Source organism: Lepidochelys kempii, chromosome 2, assembly GCF_965140285.1.
Source record: "Lepidochelys kempii isolate rLepKem1 chromosome 2, rLepKem1.hap1, whole genome shotgun sequence".
NCBI classification, from domain to species: Eukaryota; Metazoa; Chordata; order Testudines; family Cheloniidae; genus Lepidochelys; species Lepidochelys kempii.
This window is the reverse complement of record NC_136381.1, coordinates 144,804,976-144,828,896: the sequence shown is the minus strand read 5'-3', so window position 1 is coordinate 144,828,896 and position 23,921 is coordinate 144,804,976. Positions and strand designations below refer to the sequence as shown.

At 40.4% G+C, this 23,921-nt stretch overlaps 1 protein-coding gene across 7 annotated transcripts in view; it reads left to right on the top strand.

Moving 5' to 3' along the window:
- Positions 1–23,921, top strand: part of ADCY2 (adenylate cyclase 2) — a 431,011-nt gene that overhangs the window by 280,063 nt on the left and 127,027 nt on the right. For all 7 annotated transcript variants that reach the window (XR_012157385.2, XM_073332378.2, XM_073332377.2 and 4 more), the window contains 3 exons: positions 674–822; positions 2,273–2,384; positions 8,446–8,573. Coding sequence is in view for 6 of the 7 variants with exons in the window: in XM_073332378.2 (XP_073188479.1) it covers positions 674–822; positions 2,273–2,384; positions 8,446–8,573 (389 nt within the window). In the remaining variant the exon portion in view is untranslated. The remainder of the gene's footprint in view (positions 1–673; positions 823–2,272; positions 2,385–8,445; positions 8,574–23,921) is intronic.

Sequence of the window (23,921 nt, the reverse complement as noted above, 5' to 3'; positions counted from 1 at the left end):
AGACAACTGTCATGCAAAATTTCAGCCCAAATGGTTAATGTTTTGACAAAATTATAAGCAATTGAAAACAGGGTCTTATAATGAGAAGTGTTCGGCAACAGCATTGCATTTGACTAAAGTCCTCTTTGCTAAATTTTCATTCCAAAGCTGTTTCCTTTTTCTTTTAGTTTTTTCAGTCTATTTATCCTATGGCTGTTATCTCTGGATATCCTATAATCCATCTAGATATTGAATAAATCACTGGAAGTGTAATGCTCCTCACATTTTGTTAATAATTATTCTGATTTACCCTAAGTCTGTAATAATTTTGATATTATTTTGATATATGTGTGTGTTCATCAGGTATTTCAAGTGGCTAATAACCTTTGTAGCCCATCCTAAAGGGAGCGGAGGGATAGCTTAGTGGTTTGAGCATTGGCCTGCTAAACCCAGAGTTGTGAGGTCAATCCTTGAGGGGGCCATTTAGGGATCTGGGGAAAAACTGGGGATTGGTCCTGCTTTGAGCAGGGGGATTTCAACCCTAATATTCTATGATTCTAAACAAGCATACACACATCACATAGTTATTCAAAGCTTATTTGCAATAGTGAACATGTAACAGTTTTTCTTTATCACACTGTTCCAATTTTTTATATAAAAATACTGGACCTTTTAAAATTTTTTTTTAATCCAGGAACGTCTTCTACTTTCTTTACTGCCTGCTCACATTGCCATGGAAATGAAAGCTGAGATTATTCAGAGGTTACAAGGCCCCAAAGCAGGCCAGCTGGAAAATACGAACAACTTTCACAATTTATATGTCAAGAGGCACACCAATGTGAGGTATTGTACTTTACTACTACCATCTATCAACTAGGTCAGCAAAACATTTTCAGGGGGGTGGGGTAAAGTGTGGAGGGAAGGTTGTTTTACCATGCTTTTTAACCACTTTAAGTTCTGGTACAAAAATATTGTATATTAATTTGACCAAACTCTTAACAACAGATTCCTTGTTTCAGTCAGGCATAGCTATTTTTGGAGTCAACTCAGAGAACTTCATAGAAGTCATCCTCTGATTTATATTAGAATGGGCTTTCCTCATTGATCCTGATGTCTTTGTAAAGTTTCCTATTCTGTAGTCTTTCAAGTTGAAGGGCCAAATTCTGTGTGAAGTTACTCTGAATTTCCAGTTATGTCAGTTAGAACAGAATTCAATTAAGGCTTTTAGCTGAGTAGAAATAGAAATGGCTTTAACATAGACTGAATGCTTGAGGACATATTTGCAGATTCTGCTGCAAAATCTGATGATTTATCAAACTTGGCATTTTTAGAATTTAGAAGAAAAAAGTTGTCTCATAAACCTTGTGTCAAATTAAAGGGATTGTACTATGGTCCCCATTTCTGGAGATAGAAAACAATAGCGCGAATAATTGGGTGAATAAAAGAAATCAGGTCACTTATTTAGGTACCTGAACGTGAATTTTGGAGCCAGACTCTGGGCTTCTATTTGTGAAAATTTTAATTTATATGACATTTTCGTCCTCTTAGCAATTTGCTGAAGGGGTTAGATAAGATTAATGTCTGTTTATTTAATCCTTGATTGCTTATAAGAAATAGGTCATAAACACTTGATACATATCTAAAACCTATGCATTCAATAAGCATGAAATCAATTGGACTTATATAGAGTAATTGGTTTCTATCAAAATTACTCTAAAATATCATTTCTCTTTAACCATCCTCTAGGTCCTCAGTTTTTAAGAGCTAATACAAAAGTCATAACTCAAAAGGAGGAAGGGCTGAGTTAACCGTGTCAAAATTCAAATCTCTGAGTTAACATAAACCTACCCAGCTAACTTCAGTGAAAATGACCCTTTTTGTTCATTATAATAGTTTTACAGATTATATAATGAGAAACCTGAAATATATTTGAAATTAAAGTTTTAATAACAGTTATTTCCAAACCTGCTGCTGGAAAGATCTGGATCCTCTAATTAGACACAACAAAGTGTGCCCATGAAAGGAGCATAGTATGAACTAAGGAATAATTCTGTGAAGAATGTGTGATTATGTCTCAGTGCAATGGCATGTCATTACCTTATCACACAAAGTTGAAAAAAGATTTTTAAGGAGCTGTGAATATATGGCTGTGAGCAGCACCTTGATTCATGCATATGGGCCTGATTCTGCAATGTCCTGAGCACTTATTTTTGGATTTTGCTTAGGGGTAAATATTTCTTTATTCTAAAGCTAGGGAAACTGATAATCAAGTGTGTTTTCCTTTCCTTTGTAGTATTCTGTATGCTGATATTGTAGGATTCACTCGGCTGGCTAGTGACTGTTCACCTGGAGAACTGGTACACATGCTTAACGAGCTCTTTGGCAAGTTTGATCAAATTGCAAAGGTAATTATCTGCTACGGCTTTTCTCATTTCTGCTACAGCTGTTTATTATTACTGTGCAATGCTTTCCTCATGGGAACTCTACACTCTTTCCTCTTGGCAAGGGCACAGTCTTCTGGGCAGCAATCCTCAGGCTTTAAGCAGGAGAGTGTACTGAAACCAGGTGGAGATTCTCCAGGAGGCTAAACCTGGTTCTAGTATGTAGACTATTCAGTGCTTCAACTTAGGGAGTTCAGGGGCTAGTGTCCTCTGAAACTTTACAGAGAAATCCAATGTAGCGCTCTTATACTAATGAGAACAATGTTTCTTCGAGTGATTTTGTATTGCACTTCAGTTTGTGCATGTGCTCCTGGCACTGGTCAGTTTTAATTTAGCGGTGTCCATGTGGTTTGCATATGCGTCCCCGTTTTCCTTATGCTTTGCAACGAGGAAATAAAGGAGGCTGCTGGATCACCGCTATCTTAGTTCCTCATTACCTTTCATGGATTAGAATGCAGCTTCAGTCTTCGTGCTGACTTCTACTTCATAAAGAGTTTATAAGTATTGATTGCATTTATAGTTTCTTAGTTAGTTTTTAGTATAGTTAGTTAGGAATTAGTTTAACAGGGGTCCGGTTCCTTCCTGCTATAGTATCTGCAGGTTGTTCCCAAGTAGAACTAAGCAGCCTAGGGAGTTTCGGCTCCAAAAGTTCCTCATGGAGTTGGGAATGAAGGTGGGTGTAACCTCTGACTGAGGAGAACCACCTCTAAGTTAGCCTGAAGAAGGTAGGGATGGCCCCTTCTTCTTCTCCTGTGCTGCTCTAAGATCTCTGTGGCCTCCATTCCCACCTCTGACAATGAGAGACTGGAGAGCAAAGATAGGGCAGAAATGGAGAAGGGAGATATGAGTGATCCCATAAGGACAAGAGGGAAGGTTCCCCATCCAACCCCTCTAAAAAGAGACAGAAGTTGTTTTAATTGGAACTTTGAGAGCTGCACCCCAACTGTCCCTCTGAAGCTGCACAAATCCTATTTTTCCCCTCCCTTTAAAGGCTTACTTTCCAACTACCTATCTTCCTAGACAGAAATTATGCCCAACAGATGGGTACAAGAGGTCATCTTCTCAGGTATACCATCCAGTTCTTTTCTCTCTACAGCCCCCTCCTCCTCCTCCCTTCTCTTTTGGGGACCCCTCTAATGAGAGCATTCTTCTGCAGGAGCCAGACTTGATCCTTGAGCTGAGGGCAATAGAACTAATATCTGCTACACAAAGGAGTTCTATTTGAGGTAATTTCTCATCCATGTGAAGACATGGTGTCATAAATATAAAGGGAAGGGTAAACCCCTTTAAAATCCCTCCTGGCCAGAGGAAAAATCCTCTTACCTGTAAAGGGTTAAGAAGCTAAAGGTAACCTCGCTGGCACCTGACCAAAATGACCAATGAGGAGACAAGATACTTTCAAAAGCTGGGAAGAGGGAGAGAAACAAAGGGTCTGGGTCTGTCTGTATGCTGCTTTTGCTGGGGATAGAACAGGAATGGAGTCTTAGAACTTTAGTAAGTAATCTAGCTAGATATGTGTTAGATTATGATTTCTTTAAATGGCTGAGAAAATAGCTGTGCTGAATAGAATGACTATTCCTGTCTGTGTCTTTTTTGTAACTTAAGGTTTTGCCTAGAGGGATTCTCTATGTTTTGAATCTAATTACCCTGTAAGGTATCTACCATCCTGATTTTACAGAGGTGATTCCTTTACTTCTGTTAAAAGTCTTCTTGTAAGAAAACTGAATGCTTTTTCATTGTTCTAAGATCCAAGGGTTTGGCTCTGTGGTCACCTATGCAAATTGGTGAGGATTTTTACCAAACTTTCCCCAGGAAGTGGGGTGCAAGGGTTGGGAGGATTTTGGGGGGAAAGACGTGTCCAAGCTACGTTTCCCAGTAAACCCAGTTAAAGTTTTATGGTGGCAGTGGATCCAGGGGCAAAGAATAAAATTAATTTGTACCTTGGGGAAGTTTTAACCTAAGCTGGTGAAAGTAAGCTTAGGAGGTTTTCATGCAGGTCCCCACATCTGTACCCTAGAGCTCAGAGTGGGGAAGGAACCTTGACACATGGGGATAAAGACCAATTCTGGACTTGAGAGAACTGAACAAGAGCATCTGCCGCCTAAAGTTCAGAATGATGACCCTGTTCTCCATTATCCTGTTGCTGTAAATATAGTGTAAAGTCCATTTATTCATGTCTGAATACTAGAGACATAACAGGATTTTTTGAAGCATTCTTGATCCATTGCTAACTTCACATACACAGCAGCTGACCTCCCAGTGATCTGCCACACTCCATTTATCCATCTCCTCGTTGGTCATCTCCTACTGTGATGTTACTATTCCTTCCATGATAACTTTCTTGAGATTATTTCCATCTCTACCCTGATGTGCCTAAACTACATAAGTTTGCACCTGTTGATTTCCAAGAGTAAGTCTGCTTCTCTCCAATAATATTTCTAACTTAAGCATTCATCTTCTTTTCCATCCAGGAGATAACACAGGAGTCTTTGACAGCACCACATCTTAGAGACTTAACTTTTCCTCATCAGCAACATTAGTTTCCCAAGATTTTACCTATGTATGTTGCTGTGGAAAAAATGAAGCTTTCCACCAGTCAAACCTTCATACATTTCAAGATGCCACAGGATTTCCACCCTTTCAAAAGAGAATCTATGGCTGAGCAAGCCATCACTAGTTTTTTTCAGATTTCCTTGGAGCAGCCTCCTTGGTCGGATATGTATGATCCCAGATAATTAAATTAATCTACTTTGGCAGCTTCAGGCATGATAGTTTTCATTTTATACCAAAGTTCATTTGGATTTTTCTCTTCTTTCACCTTTTGCAGTGCCTCAAACCCATTCTCAACAGAAGTCATGTAATTTTTGTTAACTTTGTAAAGTCCAGATACAGTGGACCTGCTGAACATCTTACCTTTTTAAGTTTTAACTTTATTTTTGAGGCTAACGGTTGATGGTCTGATCTGTAGTCTGCACTCGGGAAAGTATTTGTCCATTGGCTGCTCAATCCCCAGCGTCCCTCTATCATTATTTTATTATATAATTTAATGTATTATTATTTAGTTCTTTATCATGCCATTGGGTGACCTCCAGATAAAGAAATATATAGAATGTTGGGTGAAGATGGTGTTTGTAATGACCAGATGATAAGAGCAGCAAAATTCAAATAAATGCCTTTTTCTCCCATTTTATAAACCAAGACCATTGTTTCCCATTACTTCTTTATGAGAGATTTCCACTCCTACTTTTCTGTTCAGATCTCCAGTTAAGAGGGTGATGTCTCTGTTTGGTATTTTAATGAGTGACATTTCAAACTATTCATAGAAGTCATCAATCACATCAGCAGTAGGTGCTATCATAGGGGCATAAACCTGTACAGTCAGCACATTAACTCACTTTGTTTGAAGGCAAATTTTAATGATTCTGTCTCTGATTGAATTATATCCAAGCATACATTTTGATGTCTCTTTGGATAATATAATGAAACCCTGTTTTCTCTCACTTTCCTGGATCCTGAGTAGTACACTGTATCACCATCCATTTTCATTAAATGAAAATGGATGGATATATGGTGACATGAATTGTAATGTCAAATACAAATACATGTCTTGAAAATGAAAATACATGTCATGGACATGTTGCCGCTTCCAAGGAGCCACCCAAGGTAAGCGCCACCCAGAGCCCGCATCCCGAACCGCCTCCAACCCCCCAACCTCTGCCCCATCCCTGAGCCCCCTCCTGCACTGAAACTCCCTCCCAGAGCCTGCACCCCATACCACAACCCCCTGCCCCAGCCCTGAGCCTCCTCCCACCTGCTGAAACCCTCATTTATGGCCCACCCAAGAGCCTATACCCCCAGCTGGAGCCATCACCCCTCCCGCACTCCAACCCCCTTCCCCAGCCCAGTGAAAATGAGTGAGTGAGTGAATGACGGTGGGGGAGAGCGAGTGATGGAGGGGGATGGAGTGAGTGGGGACGGAGCCTCTGAGAAGAGGTTAGGCCTTGGGGAAGGGGTGGGATGGGGACAGGGAAAGAGTGTTAGGTTTTGTGCAATTAGAAAGTTGGCAATCGTACTGGGAGCTAGCGTTAGAGAAGGAGCTAAGATGGTGGCAGTCTGGCAGCCCTCTTTATTCCCCTGGTGCAGAGCATGAGGAAATAGGAGGACGCATACATAGACTACATAGCTGCTGCTAAAGAAAAATTATCTGGTGCTCAGTTTATGGAGCCCATGTGCAACTTGAAGTGCATTACTCATAGTAAAAACATATTTTAAAAGACTTGGGTTACTACAAGGTGAATAAGGCATCCTTACAATCTAGGGACCCACTAAAGCACACGCAAGTGGACAATAAAAACAGAATGTTGACAATCCTCCCAGAACAGCTTTATTTAAATTAACAAGGAGTAAAAAACTGAAAATGGTAAACTGAAAAATATGATCAAATAACTATAGTAAATTAACTAATAGTACAAAACACTGCAAGCCAACCTTACTTCCAAATACTCACACTGAATGAATCCCCCCATAGGGGCCGACTCCGTGGGTGCTCCAGCTCTGGAGCATCCACGGGGAAAAATTAGTGTGTGCTCTGCACCCACTGGCAGCCAAGCTCCCCTCACCCCCTGCCCCACCTCTGCCTCCCCTAAGCACACTGTGTCCCTGCTTCTCTGCCTACCTCCCAGCACTTCCCTCCTCCAAACAACTGTTTGGCAGCATTAGCATGCTCCAGGAGGGAGTGGGGAGGAGCAGGAACATGGCATGCTCAGGTGGGGAGGCGATGCCGGGGGTGGGGATTTGGGGAAGGAGTTGGAATAGAGGCAGGGAGAGGGCTGGGACTTTGGGGAAGGGGTGGAATGGGGGAAGGGCCAGGGGCAGAGGGGGGTAGAGCACTCACGGGAAAGAGGGGAAGTCAGTACCTATGATTACCCCTCACACAAAGACTAACTCACAGTGGTGTAGAGTAGAGGATCATTCTTTTGTGTGTTTGCACAGCACCTAGCATGGCGGGCCCAAATCCATGCTTTGGCCACTAGACACTACGGCAATACACATACACATGTCCTAACTCAGATACCGAACACCTAGTTACAAAAACCTCAATTTTAGGCCAGCTTGTAGATGGGATGGCCTGGAGCTGTGGGGGAGGGGTTCAGTGATGGAAGAGAGGGTGCACAAGCAGCAATACTAGGAAGAGCTATCAGGATGTAATGTGCCTCCTATGTAAGAATGAGATGCTAAATCATGTCATGAGGTTCCACAGGTCCGCTCACTGTTTCCATCCTCTTTGCTAGGGGAAGGAATTCAGACATTTCTGAAGAGAGCAAAATCTATCCTTCTAAGAGTTTCTCCTGTCTCGGTCTATGGCCTGGCATTTTATCAATAGTAGCTTCAGCTCTTCCAGCAAATTTGAGAGACTTGATGATAAAAGAGCAAAAATGACTCATTCAGTCAAAGTAAATATATTGTTGAGTTACCATATTATCATGATTTCAGCTAAAAAAAAAATGAATGGGAATAAAGAGGATTTCCCCCTCATTTTATTTATATTATTTATTTTATTTTACTTTTATAAATGTTCAGACCTGACTGGACTCTCATGGAGCATGTAAAAGTGCCTTACTAATATGGCAGACTACTTTGGAACCCCCTTTCAGGTAGTTGAAGGCTGCTATCAAATCCCCCCTCATTCTTCTCTTCTGCACACTAAGTAAGCCGAGTTCCTCAGCCTCTCCTCATAAGTTATGTGCTCCAGCACCCTAATCATTTTTGTTGCCCTCCACTGGACTCTTTCCAATTTTTCCACATCCTTCTTGTAGTGTGGGGCCCAAAACTGGACATTATTCTCTAACAGCCCTTTTAAACCTCCTCAGCGAGATCCTGTTCTTCCTTAACAAGATTTCTCCATTATAGTTATATCATTAGAAGTAACATACATCATGATATAACATAAATCCAGTCACTAGTCATTTTGTTTATGTAATTTGTTATGTGACTGTCTTCTGATTGATTTTTCTTTTTCCTTCAGGAAAATGAATGTATGAGAATTAAAATCTTAGGTGATTGCTACTACTGTGTGTCTGGACTACCTATATCTCTTCAAAATCATGCCAAGAACTGTGTGAAAATGGGATTGGACATGTGTGAAGCCATAAAGTAAGTGCAGTGGTTTTGTAACTGGACAGTATTTTTCTGTCAACAGTAAAAATGTCATTCATTTCCATCTGCAGTTCTGGTCTTGGTTTATGTATTTCAGTAGCTCTGTGTTCATGTTTCAAGTCCAGATCCAAAATGGCAATCTTGACTCTGTCTGCAGCAGCTGAAGATTGTTGAAATAAATTTTGTCAAGCTAAGGATATGGTCCCATCATTGTATAAAGTATTAGTTAGACCACATTTGGATACAGTGTCTTATTTGGGTCACCTTTTTGGAGGAATGATTTAGTTATTTGGCCAACAACAAAGATGGTGATGAGAATGAAGGGGAGTACAAATGAGGGATGGACTATGACAAATCCAGTGAGACAATACGCAAGGTTCTTTTAGTCCAGTTTCATGGTAGGCACTCTTTTTTAAAATTATTATTACTACTAATAATTAAATTGCTGTTATCAGCAATTGCTGTTAAATATTTCTGTTATCAGTTATTCACAAAGAAGCTTTTCAGGGCTGGTTAAAAGAAACAAAGGATTCCCATGGTTAGAGTTTTAAACTAAGGGCCAGATTCACAGATGCACGCCCACTGCTTCCGCACTGCTCCAGCAATACAAAACAGCTGTAAAAACACCTAAACTGGCAGTTATACTAGGTTTATATCAGCTTTACTTAAACAGAGTGCTCAGGTGGTATTAGTGAATCTGGTCCACATGAGATTGCTAGTCCGGTAGCAAGGATTTTTAGCAAATCTGTCAATTTTTTGTAAGACTGGAGAATAGGTAAATCATACCTATATGTAAGAAAGAGGACAGGGCTGTCCCTACCCATATGCAAAGTACGCAGCTGCGTAGGGCACCAGGAGCTCCAAATTTCCTGGTGCCCTGTGCAGCTGCGTGCTGCTCCAGCCCCTGCTCCACCTCTTCCCTCTCCTCTCCTGCTCTGCCCCCATTCCACCCCTTCCCCAAAGCCCCTGCCCCACCCCGCCCCTTCCCACCCCTGCTCTGCCCCAGCCCCGCCCCCACTCCCCTGACGACTCCAGCAGGGATCTGCTCTACACTCACCGGCGGCGGTAAGTAGAGCGACCCAACCCCAGCCTGCTCCACTCCGCCGGCTCCCATCCACAGTTCTCCCCTGCTGCCCAAGTCCCAAGGCTGGGAGCCTGGAGAGCAGAGCGGAGCTCCACTTCCCACTGCCCCGTGAGTGCGGGGTCGGGCCTGCCCTGAGCTCACCAGGCGGCAGGAAGTGGAGCGACCTGGCCCCAGCCCGCTCCGCTCCACTGGTGAGTGCTGGGGGGTGGTTTTCCCCTGCCCCCCAAGCCTGCTCCCTCCCAGCGGAGGCCTGGGGCCCCATACAGTCTCCCCCTCCCTCCCCTGTGTGGGACTGCATAGGGCACCAAAATGGCTAGGGACGGCGCTGGGTGAGAGGAGCTTGGCTGCCGGTGGAATTGGCACCTGTGGCGGGTCGCAGGAAATAACTCCGCCTGTAGTAGCCCCTTCTGGCCTTAAACTCTATAACTCTATGAGTTCCAAAGCCTTTCTTTGGACTAGAAAAATAGCTTTTGTTTTTGATTCTGAACTGGTAGAGCCATTCTGTCTTGGATGGAAATGAATTTCCTGGGCTTGGAGAGTCTGGGGTTATGACAGCATCTAATGAGGACATGGGCATACCTGTGCATAGGTTAAGGTCTCAGTAGCCAGAATTGAGTTTGGAAAAGGCTACTTCTCTTGTAACGCATAGATAAGAAATGAAAGCTGTTTGTCTTTAACAGACCACTTCTTTAGGGGAATGCATGTTGCTCACCAAAGAGTCTGTGTTAAGAATATCTCTTTTAATACAATTTAGTTAGGAAAATAAGTGCTAGCTGTTGATATGATTGTTGCTTTAGTTTTCTTAGATGTAGTTATTTGGTAGATATTGTGAGGTTTTGTAAAGTTCATATTTACTTTTGAAAACCTGGTTCATTTTTACTCTTATTATTATTTACTCTGTAAGTATTTAGGCTAAGATTTTCAAAAGAGTCTTGTGCACCTAATTCAAGCCTTGGACTTGTAGATACCCTGAATAATATCTTTCTTTCTTCTTTTACTATAAAAAGAAAAGGAGTACTTGTGGCACCTTAGAGACTAACCAATTTATTTGAGCATAAGCTTTCGTGAGCTACAGCTCACTTCATCGGATGCAACTCACGAAAGCTTATGCTCAAATAAATTGGTTAGTCTCTAAGGTGCTACAAGTACTCCTTTTCTTTTTGCGAATACAGACTAACACGGCTGTTACTCTGAAACCTTCTTTTACTATGTGATTCCTCTGTTTATTTTCTGAAAGAATAATTAGAACTGGGAATAGGGGAATCTAAATGTAAAGTGATTGAAATCTCAGGGAGATTATACTTAGACCTGAGAATTTTGTACAAGAAAAATAAGGATCAGGGTGGATTGATATAAATTAAAGTGATTTAAACCAGCAAGCAGGAAACCTTGATTTAAATGATCAATTTTAATTGTGTTTTGCATTTCTACTCTTTAGTTATTTTTCTAAAGAAAGGTTGAGTCTCGTTAGCTAGTAACCATGAAAAGATACTATTTGCAACCAAATAGGTCTGTCAAGTGATTAAAAAAAATTAATCGTGATTAATCATGTGACTAAAAGATTAATTGTGATTAATTGAATTATTAATTGCACTGTTAAATCATTTATTTAAATATTTTTGGATGTTTCTACATTTTCAAATAGATTGATTTCAATTACAACACAGAATACCAAGTGTACAGTGCTCACTTTATACTTATTTTCATTACAAGTAATTGCACTGTAAAAAACAAAAGAAATAGTATTTTTCAATTCATCTAATACAAATACTGTAGTGCAATCTCTTTATCATAAAAGTTAAACTTAAAAATTTAGAATTATGTACAAAAATAACTGCATTCAAAATTAAAACAATGTAAAAGATTAGAGCTTACACATCCACTCAGTCCTATTTTTTGTTCAGCCAAACAGGTTTGACAGACTTGTTTGTTTACATTTGCAGGAGATAATGCTGCCTGCTTCTTGTTCACAATGTTACTGGAAAGTGAGTGCAGGTGTTCACATGGCACTGTTACATTCAGCATCACAAGATATTTCCATGCCAGATGCGCTAAAGATTCCTATCTCCCTTCATGCTTCATCCATCATTCCAGAGGACATGCATCCATGCTGATGAAAGGTTCTGCTCGATAACAATTCAAAGCAGTGCGGATTGACACATGTTCATTTTCATAATCTGAGTCATATGCCACCAGCAGAAGGTTGATTTTCTTTTCTGGTGGTTCAGGTTCTGTAGTTCTGCCTCAAAGTGTTGCTCTTTTAAGACCTCTGAAAGCATGCTCCACACCTTATCTCTCTCAGATTTTGGAAGGCACTTCAGATTTTTAAACCTTGGGTCAAGTGCTTGTAGCTATCTTTAGAAATCTCACATTGGTACCTTCTTTGCATTTTGTCACATTTGCAGCAAAATTGTTCTTAAAATGAACAACATGTGCTGAGTCATCATCCAAGACTACTATAACATAAAATATATGGAAGAATGCGGGTAAAACAGAGCCGGAGACTGCACCCAAGTGGTTCAGTCACAAATTTAATTAACACATTATTTTTTTAACAAGCATCATCAGCATGGAAGCAGGTTCTCTTGAATGGTGGCCAAAGCATGGAGGGGTATATGAATGTTTAGCATATCTGGCACATAAACATCCTGCAATGGCATCTACAAAAGTCCCATGCGAATGCCTGTTCTTTCTGGTGACACTTTCTGTCACTTTCTGACACTTTCTGTCACTTTCTGGTGACATTGTAAATAAGAAGTGGGCAGCATTATCTCCCGAAAATGTAAACAAACTTGTTTCTTTTAGTGATTGGCTGAAGAAGAAGTAAGACTGAGTGGACTTGTGGGCGCTACAGTTTTTCATTGTTTTGTTTTTGAGTGCAGTTATGTAACAAAAAAAAATCTACATTTGTAAGTTGCATTTTCATGATAAAGAGATTTCACTACAGTACTTGTATGAGGTGATCTGAAAAATAGTATTTCTTTTGTTTATCATTTTTACAGTGCAAAAATTTGTAATAAAAATAATAATAAAGTGAGCAGTGTACACGTTGTATTCTGTGTTGTAGTTGAAATCAATATATTTGAAAATGTAGAAAAACATTCAAAAATATTTAATAAATTGATGTTCTATTGTTTAACAGTGCGATTAAAACTGTGATGAATCACGATTAATTTTTAAGTTAATCCCATGAGTTAACTGGTTAATTGACAGCACTAAAATATAACCTTTACATTAAATTTGGTGCGTCCTTTTCTTTTCTTTCACCCACGCCCCCAACCAGGAGGATACAATATGTAACTATACTTACTTTTAATCAGATTCTTAGTTTTTATTGGTTTTTTTATGTTAGAAAAATGGAGAATGATGCAGTTATTTTTTTCTAGATGATGATTAATGTTTTAGTTGTGATTTCTATCAAGCTCTATTTGGATGGAAATTCAGTTTCATTTAAAAATTCTCAAAAACACTATATACATTTTTTTATTAACTTAAAAGTGCTGGATACATGAGAGAAAAAAATCGAAACACGTTTTGCATTTAAAATGATCTGATTTATTAATCAAAGGATGTATTATATGTAGTTAATGAACTGTACTAATTGTTTCTGCTCACCATGTCCTTCAGCATTTTACAACTAGTAGCTCTCATCCTCTTACACCTAGTTTTTATTCATATATTGGCAGAAGAAAACAAGCTTTCCTACTTTTTCAACTCCCAATTGGTTTCTTTAACTTTGAATGAACTAATCTGTGAACTGAACTAGTTGAATAAACTGAAATGAAGAAAATATTCTCTTTCCACCTGCAGAAAAGAGTATTATCAGAAGCTGGGTTAGCATTTCAACAAACTCTGGCTCCAGGTACTAAGCTAGTGACTTCACCAATTCTGTGTTTTGAAGAAAGAAAAGGAGTACTTGTGGCACCTTAGAGACTAACCAATTTATCTGAGCATAAGCTTTCGTGAGCTACAGCTCACTTCATTGTTTCTTTAAACACTTGTCCATAGACATATACTGCTTAATCTCTTGGGTAGTTTTTTGTTTTTGGATTTTTTTTTATTTAATGTAAATGATTTTAAGAGATTATAATAACCTATGTTAAGGCCTAAGCTTATCAATTTCAAATTGAATTATATTTAATTTAATTTTTTCAAAATCAATTTTAAAAAATTACTGATTTTTATCCATCCAGGTAAGGATTATTTTTGAAGCTGTGGTAATGGAAAACAGTCAGGAAGATGGTTTAACCAGCATCTGAGTATTCTCCTGGTGCATTCCTGAGGGAGTGTGGGGTATGACTGAGGTGTCCTTATCTCTGGTTTCCAAAAAGAGCTCTTGGGACAGACAATTTAGAGGATTGGCGAAATGTAAAGATGTCGTGGAGTCACCTTTGTCCTATCCCCATTTTTCCTTGCTTCACTGAGCACATCTCAGTTATGACTGAGAGTCTTATCTTAAACCTGTTCATTCAGAAAGTGAAGCTGGTGCAGAATGGGGCAGACCATCCATTAAGCAGAGATCTAATTGCACTATTTTAAGGTAGAAACATCAAATAAATGTACAAATTTAAATATTTTTGGAAGTACTCTCCTATAACAACCAAATACTTCAGTTCATGTTAGTCTATTTCTAGGATGTTTTTTGGCACTTAAACAACCATTAATGTGTTCTTATACTAATTATGCTCAATAACTTAACAAAACTCACCACTAGTAATAAAGTCCAAGTACTGTTTGGCAAGCTTCCTATATGTCATAAAATATTATATCATCTAGATGTCCAGATTTTTGGTAGTGATCTGTGTGATTTGTTGTAACAGTGAATTGGACTTTAGTTTTAAAGATTACACAGCTTTTTTGTAAGCTTCAGTTTCTAGTTGCAATGTTTCTGCATCAGTTCATTTAAAGAGTATCTATAATGGTATTAGCAACTACCTGGAACTTACCAGGTACACTCTGCCTTTGTATTGCACCTGTCATGCATAATATGCCTTCTTTAGATCATGGGTCTCAAACACACAGCCAGTTATTTCCTGCAACCCGCCAAAGGTGCCGACTCCACCGGCAGCCAAGCTCCCCTCACCCAGGGCCATCCCTAGACATTTTGGTGCCCTATGCAGCCCCCGCCCCCTGGGGCACAGGTGGGGGCTTTAAGCGAAGTAATTCTAAAAGTAAATGCATGTTTTGTCGTTTGAGTGGAGGTGCATTACTGACTGTTTATATTTTATTAAAACCCTTCTTCGCATTACAGTTTTTAAAAAGTTAATACATTGACTTTTAATAATATACTATATTAGTCTTCGTTTTTTTCATTTTTAACTATACTTTTGTATTGTTGCGTGAAAAGGTTTCAGTGATGCGGCCCTCGGGCCAATGTACTAGTCCTCATGTGGCCCTCGTGGTGATTTGAGTTTGAGATCCCTGCTATAGATTGTGTGTACCTGGTTTTATCTGACCTTGCAATAATACTCCCCCTAATTCATAATTACACACATCCATGCTTACTGGCATCACAGATGTAACTTAAGTATTGATTCTTGAGACAGTAATTCTTTCAATCTATTGGATACCTATTTTTGTGGTTTACTCTAGTAGAGGTACCTGAGTGGGTAGGTAGATGGATAGAATAGGAAGTACTCTTGCATATCAGGCATTCATTGAAAGGATGTAGCCTTTCTGAAAGGCTGGATTGATATCTTCCTACTTGGTGAATCATATATATTATTATTTTCAGTACTGGAATGGAATCAGGAGGGTGCTTTTCCTTAATGTTTTTTTAAAAATCCAAATACAAAAGTGTGTCTTCCCCCTTTACATCACTTTCAGTTATTTATGGTACAAGTATTTATTTTTATTGAGCTTGAGACTTATGGACTTCATTGTTTCCAATGAAATATTTTTCCATTGAACATTATATTATCATGTTTCTCTTTTGTATGGTCATATACAAGAATACCATCCAGTATTAGCAACTATCACTTCTAGGTGCAACAGGAACTCTGGTATTTTCTTTTGGAAGCTCTTAAGTACACTAATGATTCCATACAAACGTTTTTGGTAATAATACTGTCCAAATGTTGTGATACAATTGTTATCTGTATGAGAGAGACAAGATGGGTGCAGTAATGTCTTTTATTGGACCAACTTCTGTTGGTGAGGAAGTTTTTTTTCACCAAAAGAAGTTGGTCTAATAAAAGATACTACTTCACCCATCATTTCTTTCCAATGTCCTGGGACCAACAGAGCTACAACACTTCGAACAGTTATCTGTATGAGAAAGGTAAGTTATAAACCACACATTGGTTAAATAGTTTAATTAACCAGCTTTTAAAGCTGATAAGAAATTACAGAAAGCAAAATAAAGATGGTTAGGTGATAGCGTTCACAATGTTAAAAAATGAACTCAAAATAGGAAGTTACAACTTTCAAGAAATAATAAATCAATTCACTAATTCAAGGTCTTATTACAGTTTTGTTACAAAAGGACACTTCTGTACTACTCTGGGCAGGTGATTTTGGTATCAGCATGGAATTGTGGATTCTTAAGCATGGATCCTTATTTACTTCCAGCCAAGTTTATATGCCACTGGAATTATGGGACTGCTCACATCAGTTCAACCAAACAATTCTACAGTAGAATTTCAAAATTTAGACAAACAACTTAATTATCAAAGAATGTCAATTCAGTTCAAAGTTATGTTGGCCAAGAGATACTTATAGCCAAACTTTGCCACTTACACATGCACAGGGATATCACACATTAAGCCAAAAACATAATATTCAGTTCTCTTGACCACAAAATCTGCATGATTTTTAGGCTGAATCTTTGAAACACTTCTGGTTTCTCACAATAATTTTTGCTGCAGAGAAGCCCAGTTTCCCATTACAAATAGTACTAGGCTTAGTTATGATGAGTTCCTCAATGTTCTCAACTGCTTATTGATTTAGGGTAACTTCTAGACAACTAAGACGAATCTTGATAGCGAAATACAAGTACACATCATACATTTAATATATTAAGAATATTTTAACTCAAGTGTGTACTTTTGAGAAGTATATAGCTTACTGGGAACAGGGTGCCACTTGGGGAAACAATATGCTTATAAAAGTAATTATTTCGTTTATCAGTTGCAATGACTGGTTTCTTGAGACTAATAAGAGAGTTTATTAAGGTGTTATGATAGCTGTATTCTTATTCTCTTTCTGGATTTCAAGCAATATCCCTAGATGAGACTGAAAAGACAGTTAATAGAGTGCTTGTTAGTGATAAGATTTTATATTGGCCAGGTATACCAAAAGAAGGACAGGAGACACTTGATATGGTTTTAATCAGGCCACAACTTTATTATCAGATGTCTGGGATTACCCGGCAGATAAAGTGTACAGTACAGGTAACTCCATGATCATTTCAGTTTCGCCAGCTCACCCCCTGACTCTTTTTCCATCCAGGTGCCCCAGCCAACCCATTGCTGGAACCTTATCATCCCTCCTACCCCTCCTCCCCGCAAATGGGGGTTAAGTTGGGCTATAAGCAAGTTAAAGAAGTATGAGCTGGATGAATGGACTATAAGGTGGATAGAAAACTGGCTAGATTGTCGGGCTCAACGGGTAGTGATCAATGGCTCCATGTCTAGTTGGCAGCCGATATCAAGTGGAGTGCCCCAAGGGTCGGTCCTGGGGCCGGTTTTGTTCAATATCTTTATTAATGATCTGGAGGATGGTGTGGATTACACCCTTAGCAAGTTTGCAGATGACACTAAACTGGGAGGAGAGGTAGATACGCTGGAGGGTAGGGATAGGATACAGAAGGCCCGAGACAAATTAGAGGATTGGGCCAAAAGAAATCTGATGAGGTTCAACAAGGACAAGTGCAGAGTCCTGCACTTAGGACGGAAGAATCCAATGCACCGCTACAGACTAGGGACCGAATGGCTTGGCAGCAGTTCTGCAGAAAAGAACCTAGGGGTTACAGTGGACGAGAAGCTGAATATGAGTCAATAGTGTGCCCTTGTTGCCAAGAAGGCCAATGGCATTTTGGGATGTATAAGTAAGGGCATTGCCAGCAGATCGAGGGATGCGATCGTTCCCCTCTATTTGACATTGGTGAGGCCTCATCTGGAGTACTGTGTCCAGTTTTGGGCCCCACACTACAAGAAGGATGTGGAAAAATTAGAGAGAGTCCAGTGGAGGGCAACAAAAATGATTAGGGGACTGGAACACATGATTTATGAGGAGAGGCTGAGGGAACTGGGATTGTTTAGTCTGCGGAAGAGAAGAATGAGGGAGGATTTGATAGCTGCTTTCAACTACCTGAAATGGGGTTCCAAAGAGGATGGATCTAGACTGTTCTCAGTGGTAACAGATAACAGAACGAGGAGTAATGGTCTCAAGTTGCAGTAGGGGAGGTTTAGGTTGGATATTAGGAAAACCTTTTTCAGTAGGAGGGTGGTGATACACGGGAATGCGTTGTCTAGGGAGGTGGTGGAATCTCCTTCCTTAGAAGTTTTTAAGGTCAGGCTTGACAAAGCCCTGGCTGAGATGGTTTAGTTGGGGATTGGTCCTGCTTTGAGCAGGGGGTTGGACTAGATGACCTCCTGAGGTCCCTTCCAACCCTGATATTCTATGTTTCTATGATAAGGAAGCGGGGGTAGCTCCATGCCCTACCAGTCATAGGAGCCGTGAATTCCTCCCCTGCCCAATTCAGTTCTTTAAGAAACATCTTCTTTTTAAATCCTTTACCGAGCCATTTATCCAGTCACTGTATCCCTTCCCTATGGAGTATCTGTGCTGGACATCCACCCCACGCTTATGTAACAAATTGCGACATCAGAGCCTAATTCCCTTCCTTACTCACCATAACAAAGTGCCCCCCTGAACCTGCTGTGAGGAAGGCAAAAAAAATCCAGCCCACCTTGGCCAATCTGGTGGTGAGGGAAAAATTCCTTCCCAGCCCCTCTAGAAAGAAGCGACTAACACAATGCCCTCAGCAGATCCTGACCAAACCTGGTATTTTGCTACCTCCAAGGGGAGGGAGGGTGGATGTTGCTCCACCTAGTTTGTGGGAAAAGGGCTTCTCCCGCCAGCCTTGCCCTTTATCAACTCCCCAGCCCTGCCAGTCCCTGGGAGATGGGTCAGCATTACCACACTAACCCACTCTACTTTGCCTCAGCTCCTGAGCCTCTCACTCACCCCCCACCCATAAAGCACTATACGCCTTCCCCCAGAGAGCCATACAATACCCGCCCCCTCCTCCACTTAAGGTGCAGTGCAGTCATTTTACCAAGCAAAGGGCACTCTTGCTTTCCAGGCAATGACAGTTTGCTCCGTCTCTCTATTCCAGCTGTTTTGGCTTCTGTGAACAAAATAGGACATTTTATTATAGTGGCATGGCAGCACTGCTATAGTTAAGGTCGCACCACAACATCTGTTTAATGGTCAACCTTTCTAAGTCCTTTAAAATGTACATGCTTTGTCAGATTCCTTTAAAATTTGGTATGCCTCAGAAGGGTCCAGTGGTGGGGTAGTAGCCCACATTTGGAGTCATTTGAGCACAGGATTCCAGAGATATCAGCCCCCCAAAAAACAGCCATTTAAAAAAAATTCTAGGTTGAGGGGGGCAGCATTCCTCCAGAGCTAGAGATCAAACTGTTGATGTGATGCAGGTTAAAATGGTCTCAATCTGTCAAGTTTTACCCAACATAGTGCATGGCACCCACTAAATCTTTGGGTGTCCCAAACTGAGAAAAGTATTTAAGAAAATGTATGTTTGTTTGTTTTTCACTGTGCATGCACCAAAACAGAAAAATGACTAGAGGTGTTTCCATTCCCACCATTTCATATGCTTTAAAGTTTGTAAGTGCTCTAAAATTTGAACAGCTAATTGAACTGCTTTGAAATTTGGTGTACTTCATGGGGGCATCGTGTCATTTGACCAATTTTGGTTCCCTCTAATTTTTCCCATGCATGTGTGGAGTGAATTTTATTGTGTGTATCAATAGGGAGGTTATGTGTGGCGGGGGTGGGCCTGTGGGGCTTGGAGTGTGGGAGGATTCAGAGCTGGAGCAGAGGGTGAGGACTCCAGCTGGAAGTGTGGGCTCTGGGCAGGGGCCAGAGATGAAGGGTTTGGGGTGCAGGCTGCCCCGGGGCCCACAGCGGGAAGAGAGGACTCCCCCCAGCCCTCTCTCACCGCAGCAGCACCTGGGCTGGGGGGACAAGGCGCCCCTCCCCAGCCGCAGCAGCACCTGGGCTGGGGGGACAAGGCGCCCCTCCCCAGCCGCAGCAGCACCTGGGCTGGGGGGACGAGGCGCCTCTCCCTGGCCACACTAGGTTGGGGCTGGGGCCGCAGAAGAGCCACCTTCGCGTCTCCCTGCCACAGCCCTGAGCACCTGTGCGACCCTTGATAGGCTTGGCCGCGCAGCTTAGAGGAAACTTAGCATTTGACCAAGATTTGGGGTCATTTGACTAAGGAGTTCCCAAGTTAGACTCACCAGCCTCCAAAAAGCCTGTTTCCTCCTGCTTTGTACTGTTAAACTGAGGGGTACTGATGACTGGCTGAATCACAGACCTCTTGATGCCTGTGAACTCACTCTAAATTAACATAACTAAGGGCAAATTAATCACAAGCCCCTACCTAAGACAAAAGGAGTTTTGACTGAGCGGCCGGAGGTTGCTATACATTGCTACACATTGTGAATTGTGGGTAGCAAACCCTTGCCCCAGCCCAGAGCCTGCACCCAGCACCCAACCCCCTGCCCCAATCAAGGTACCTCACTTTATTTTCATTTACTTCCTATTACTTATAATATAGGAGAAGGATGCAGGAAAAAAAGAACGAAAAATGGGTGAGAGATGAGAGAGAATGTTCTTTTCTTGGCTGGGTCTTGGGCAGGGGGAGGGCGAAAATGAAGCTGTGCATAGGGCCCACTAACTCTAAATCTGCCACTGCAAAACCTAGAAGGAAAAAGAATGTTCGTGGAAGGATGTCATCTAATATGCATAGAATTTATTTTTCTCTTTGAAATTTTTTTTTAGTTGTTTCAGGTCAACACATATGTGGACACTGAGGCCCTGAACTACAAAAGTAAAACACTTTGATACTAAAACTAGCAATTGTGCATAGATTTTGCTGTACATATCAGGATAATTTCAGCTCCAGTGGCCCCTAAAGTAAAAGAGGAATTAGACCAAATTGTTAGGTGATAGAAAAAAAATAGAGAGCCTAGTTAGTCATCTGTGGTCTTAGTCCCTTATTTAGCCTGGTTCTTAAACACATGACTATCCCAACTGAAGTAAAAAGTTGTGATGATTCCCATGTAAATATGTGAATAGTCCTACTTATCATCTTTATTTCAGAATGCTTTACTTCTGTGGTCTACATTACACATTATGGAGTCAATATGCCTTACAGTTATTGCCTTACTTATAAAGGAGCTCAGTGCCCACGACTCCCATCAAGCTATATGCACATATGCTTCCTGTTGTACTAACAGCAATTGTACCTCAGTTGGGTGGCTTAAGCATAAAGCTAAGCTGGGGGAAGGAGTATAGTGCTGTCCTGTAAGGGAAAATTGAAAAAAATGGGTTTGTTTAGTCTGGAGACGAGAAGACTGAGAGGGGACATGATAATCCTTTTCAAGTACATAAAAGGTTGTTACAAGAAGAAGGGAGAAAAATTGTTCTCATTAACGTCTGAGGATAGGACAAGAAGCAATGGGCTTAAATTGCAGCAAGGAAATTTAGGTTGGACAATAGGAAAAACTTCCTGATTGTCTGGGTGGTTAAGCACTGGAATAAATTGCCTTGGGAAGTTGTGGAATCTCCATCATTGGAGATTTTTTAAGAGCCGATTAGACAAACACTTGTCAGGGATGGTCTAGAGAATAATTAGTTCTTCCATGAGTGCAGAGGACTGCACTAGATGACCTCTTGAGGTCCCTTCAGAGTCACACAATTCTATGATTCTATATCAAAGAAATATTCTACATTTCATTTTAAATTCTGTTGTTGTTTTTCTTTCACCTCTCTCCCGCACAACCATCTGGTGGCCTTCTCAATTAAATATTACTGAACTAGAGGTTCTCAACGGCTGTCTTTGATTTAATCTCATGAAATTCTTTCTTGTTCAGAGAACATTTTCATTGACATGAAAGTAATTGTTGGAACAACAAAAACCCTTTAAATAGGGTGAGCATTCAGTTTCTGTAGTCCTGATTCAGCAACACACTTCAGCATGTGTTTAAGACTGGGATTTTCATGGGACCCAAAGTGCCCACATCCCAAATGAAATCAAATTAAATGGGATTTGGGCACTTTAACTCCCTCAGGCTCCTTTGAAAAATCCTAGCCAAAGTGCTCTGCTGAATTTCTGTGTGTATATTCTTAATTTCTATATCTAGTTGCCTGTATGCATAGTCAGAAAGCCAGTTAGGCCCCAGATCAGCAAGGCACTTAAGCACATGCCTAATTTTAAAAACGTGAGTAGTTCCACAGCCTTAGACATTTTGCATCCATAACTCTAATTTACAATAGTCTTTCTAATTCTTCTTTGTTAATACATCCCTCCTTAAGGAAATCCAAAAGAAACCAAGAACTTGCTTTGGTTTCCTCTGAAAAAGCCTACTGGTTAGCCAGAGCAGTACTTTATCTTACATAAAAAATATTAAGAAGAAAAGAAAGCATTTTAGCTATTTTTTTTATGATTCAACCCTTTTAATATAACTCTTCTTACACAGGATATACAGTAATTGCTTCCAACCTTTTGCATCAACAGACTTCCCATTCCATGCCACTCTTCCTTACATGAAATTGTTTCTAATGTATCTTTAAAGTGCCTTTTCTTCAATTAAATTTTATTCTTCCAGTCTTATTGTCCTGGGTATAATTGCAATAAAAGTTCATAATGATTTGATTTACGAAACTGTATTTTTGTAATACTTAGTAAATAATGGTTTATTTTCTTTACAATATTCTGTAGCCTGTTTCATGATCTGAGGATCAACACAATTTATTTCTTGTAAGCTTTCCTGGGTTGTGTTTTTGTTTGTTTTTTGCATCACTGTAATAACAGATCAAAATGGAATAATCTCAGTATAACGTTCTGATGTCTTCTGATACTCATATTTCTTTGTTGTTTTGACTTCTGTATGGAGCGCATTCTGCTCTCTCTTCCTCAGCTGTAGAGAGCACATTATTCAGCAGAAACTGTGTGGTCATTGGGTAGGGAACAGGGGTTACAATTTGAGAAGCACTGACAGGGCATTTGAGTCCTCTGTAAATGGCAAAGTTTTGTGGGCTCTGTCCAGGCTCCCACACAGCAGGGACAGGGAAAAGTTGGTGTGGGGAAGGAAAGCTGTGCTCCCCAGTTAAACTTTTGCTAGACAGATACATTGGCCATCTGTGAAGCAAAGATATGGCAGTAACAGACAACTGTAGCCTTAGAGCTTCAGTTAGCAGCATCAGCCTGAATTATGAGGATTCATTGCTACTCCCACTGCTCCCAGAAACCCTCTGTGTCAAGAATGAAAACCAACTCAGAGTTTGTGAGAGAAACACACAGAGAAAAATGTGACCTTGAAACCTGATTCAAGCTAATTAAAATCCTCAAATTTCATGTAAGATTTGTCAACTTTGTGACCTAAAATGAAATGCAGAGGCCAATTTGCTATCTTACTTTTGGTCAGGATGTCACTGGAAAAAGATTTAGGGCCTAAATTTCAACTGCCTTTGACCTTTGTGTTAGCCACCTGTACAAAGCGCTTGCTAAATACTGCTGTTCTGATTTGGTAGCATTTTATACCTGCTTTGCACAGATGGCTAACACAATACACAGATGTAAATGACTATCAAAGATGCAAGGTAGGGGAGAAAATAAATAAATAAAGCTGGGAGAACTTTGTCCTCTCTGCTGTTCTTTGCTAAAGCACAAAAAACTCCCAAGGATGTTGATTTTCTGTAGTAGTCTGTTAAAGAGATGTATTGCACTAAAGTCCTGCAGAACAAAGCTGCATTTATCTTACGCTGACTGCTTACAGAGATCACTTACAAACTGTATGTCAGCTACAGAAAAACTGTGTACAAGAGCAGTAGTAGAAAGGAAACATGCATTATCAAGTGAATGGGGCCTAGAATATCTGAGAATTCCAACCCCATCTTTCATAAAAATAATTTTGAAGCATGATTTGAAGCATTGTCAGTCAAATAAAACTCCACCAATTTTCACCTTCTGGGCCAAAGACCATTTCAGAAATGTTACAGGAAGATAG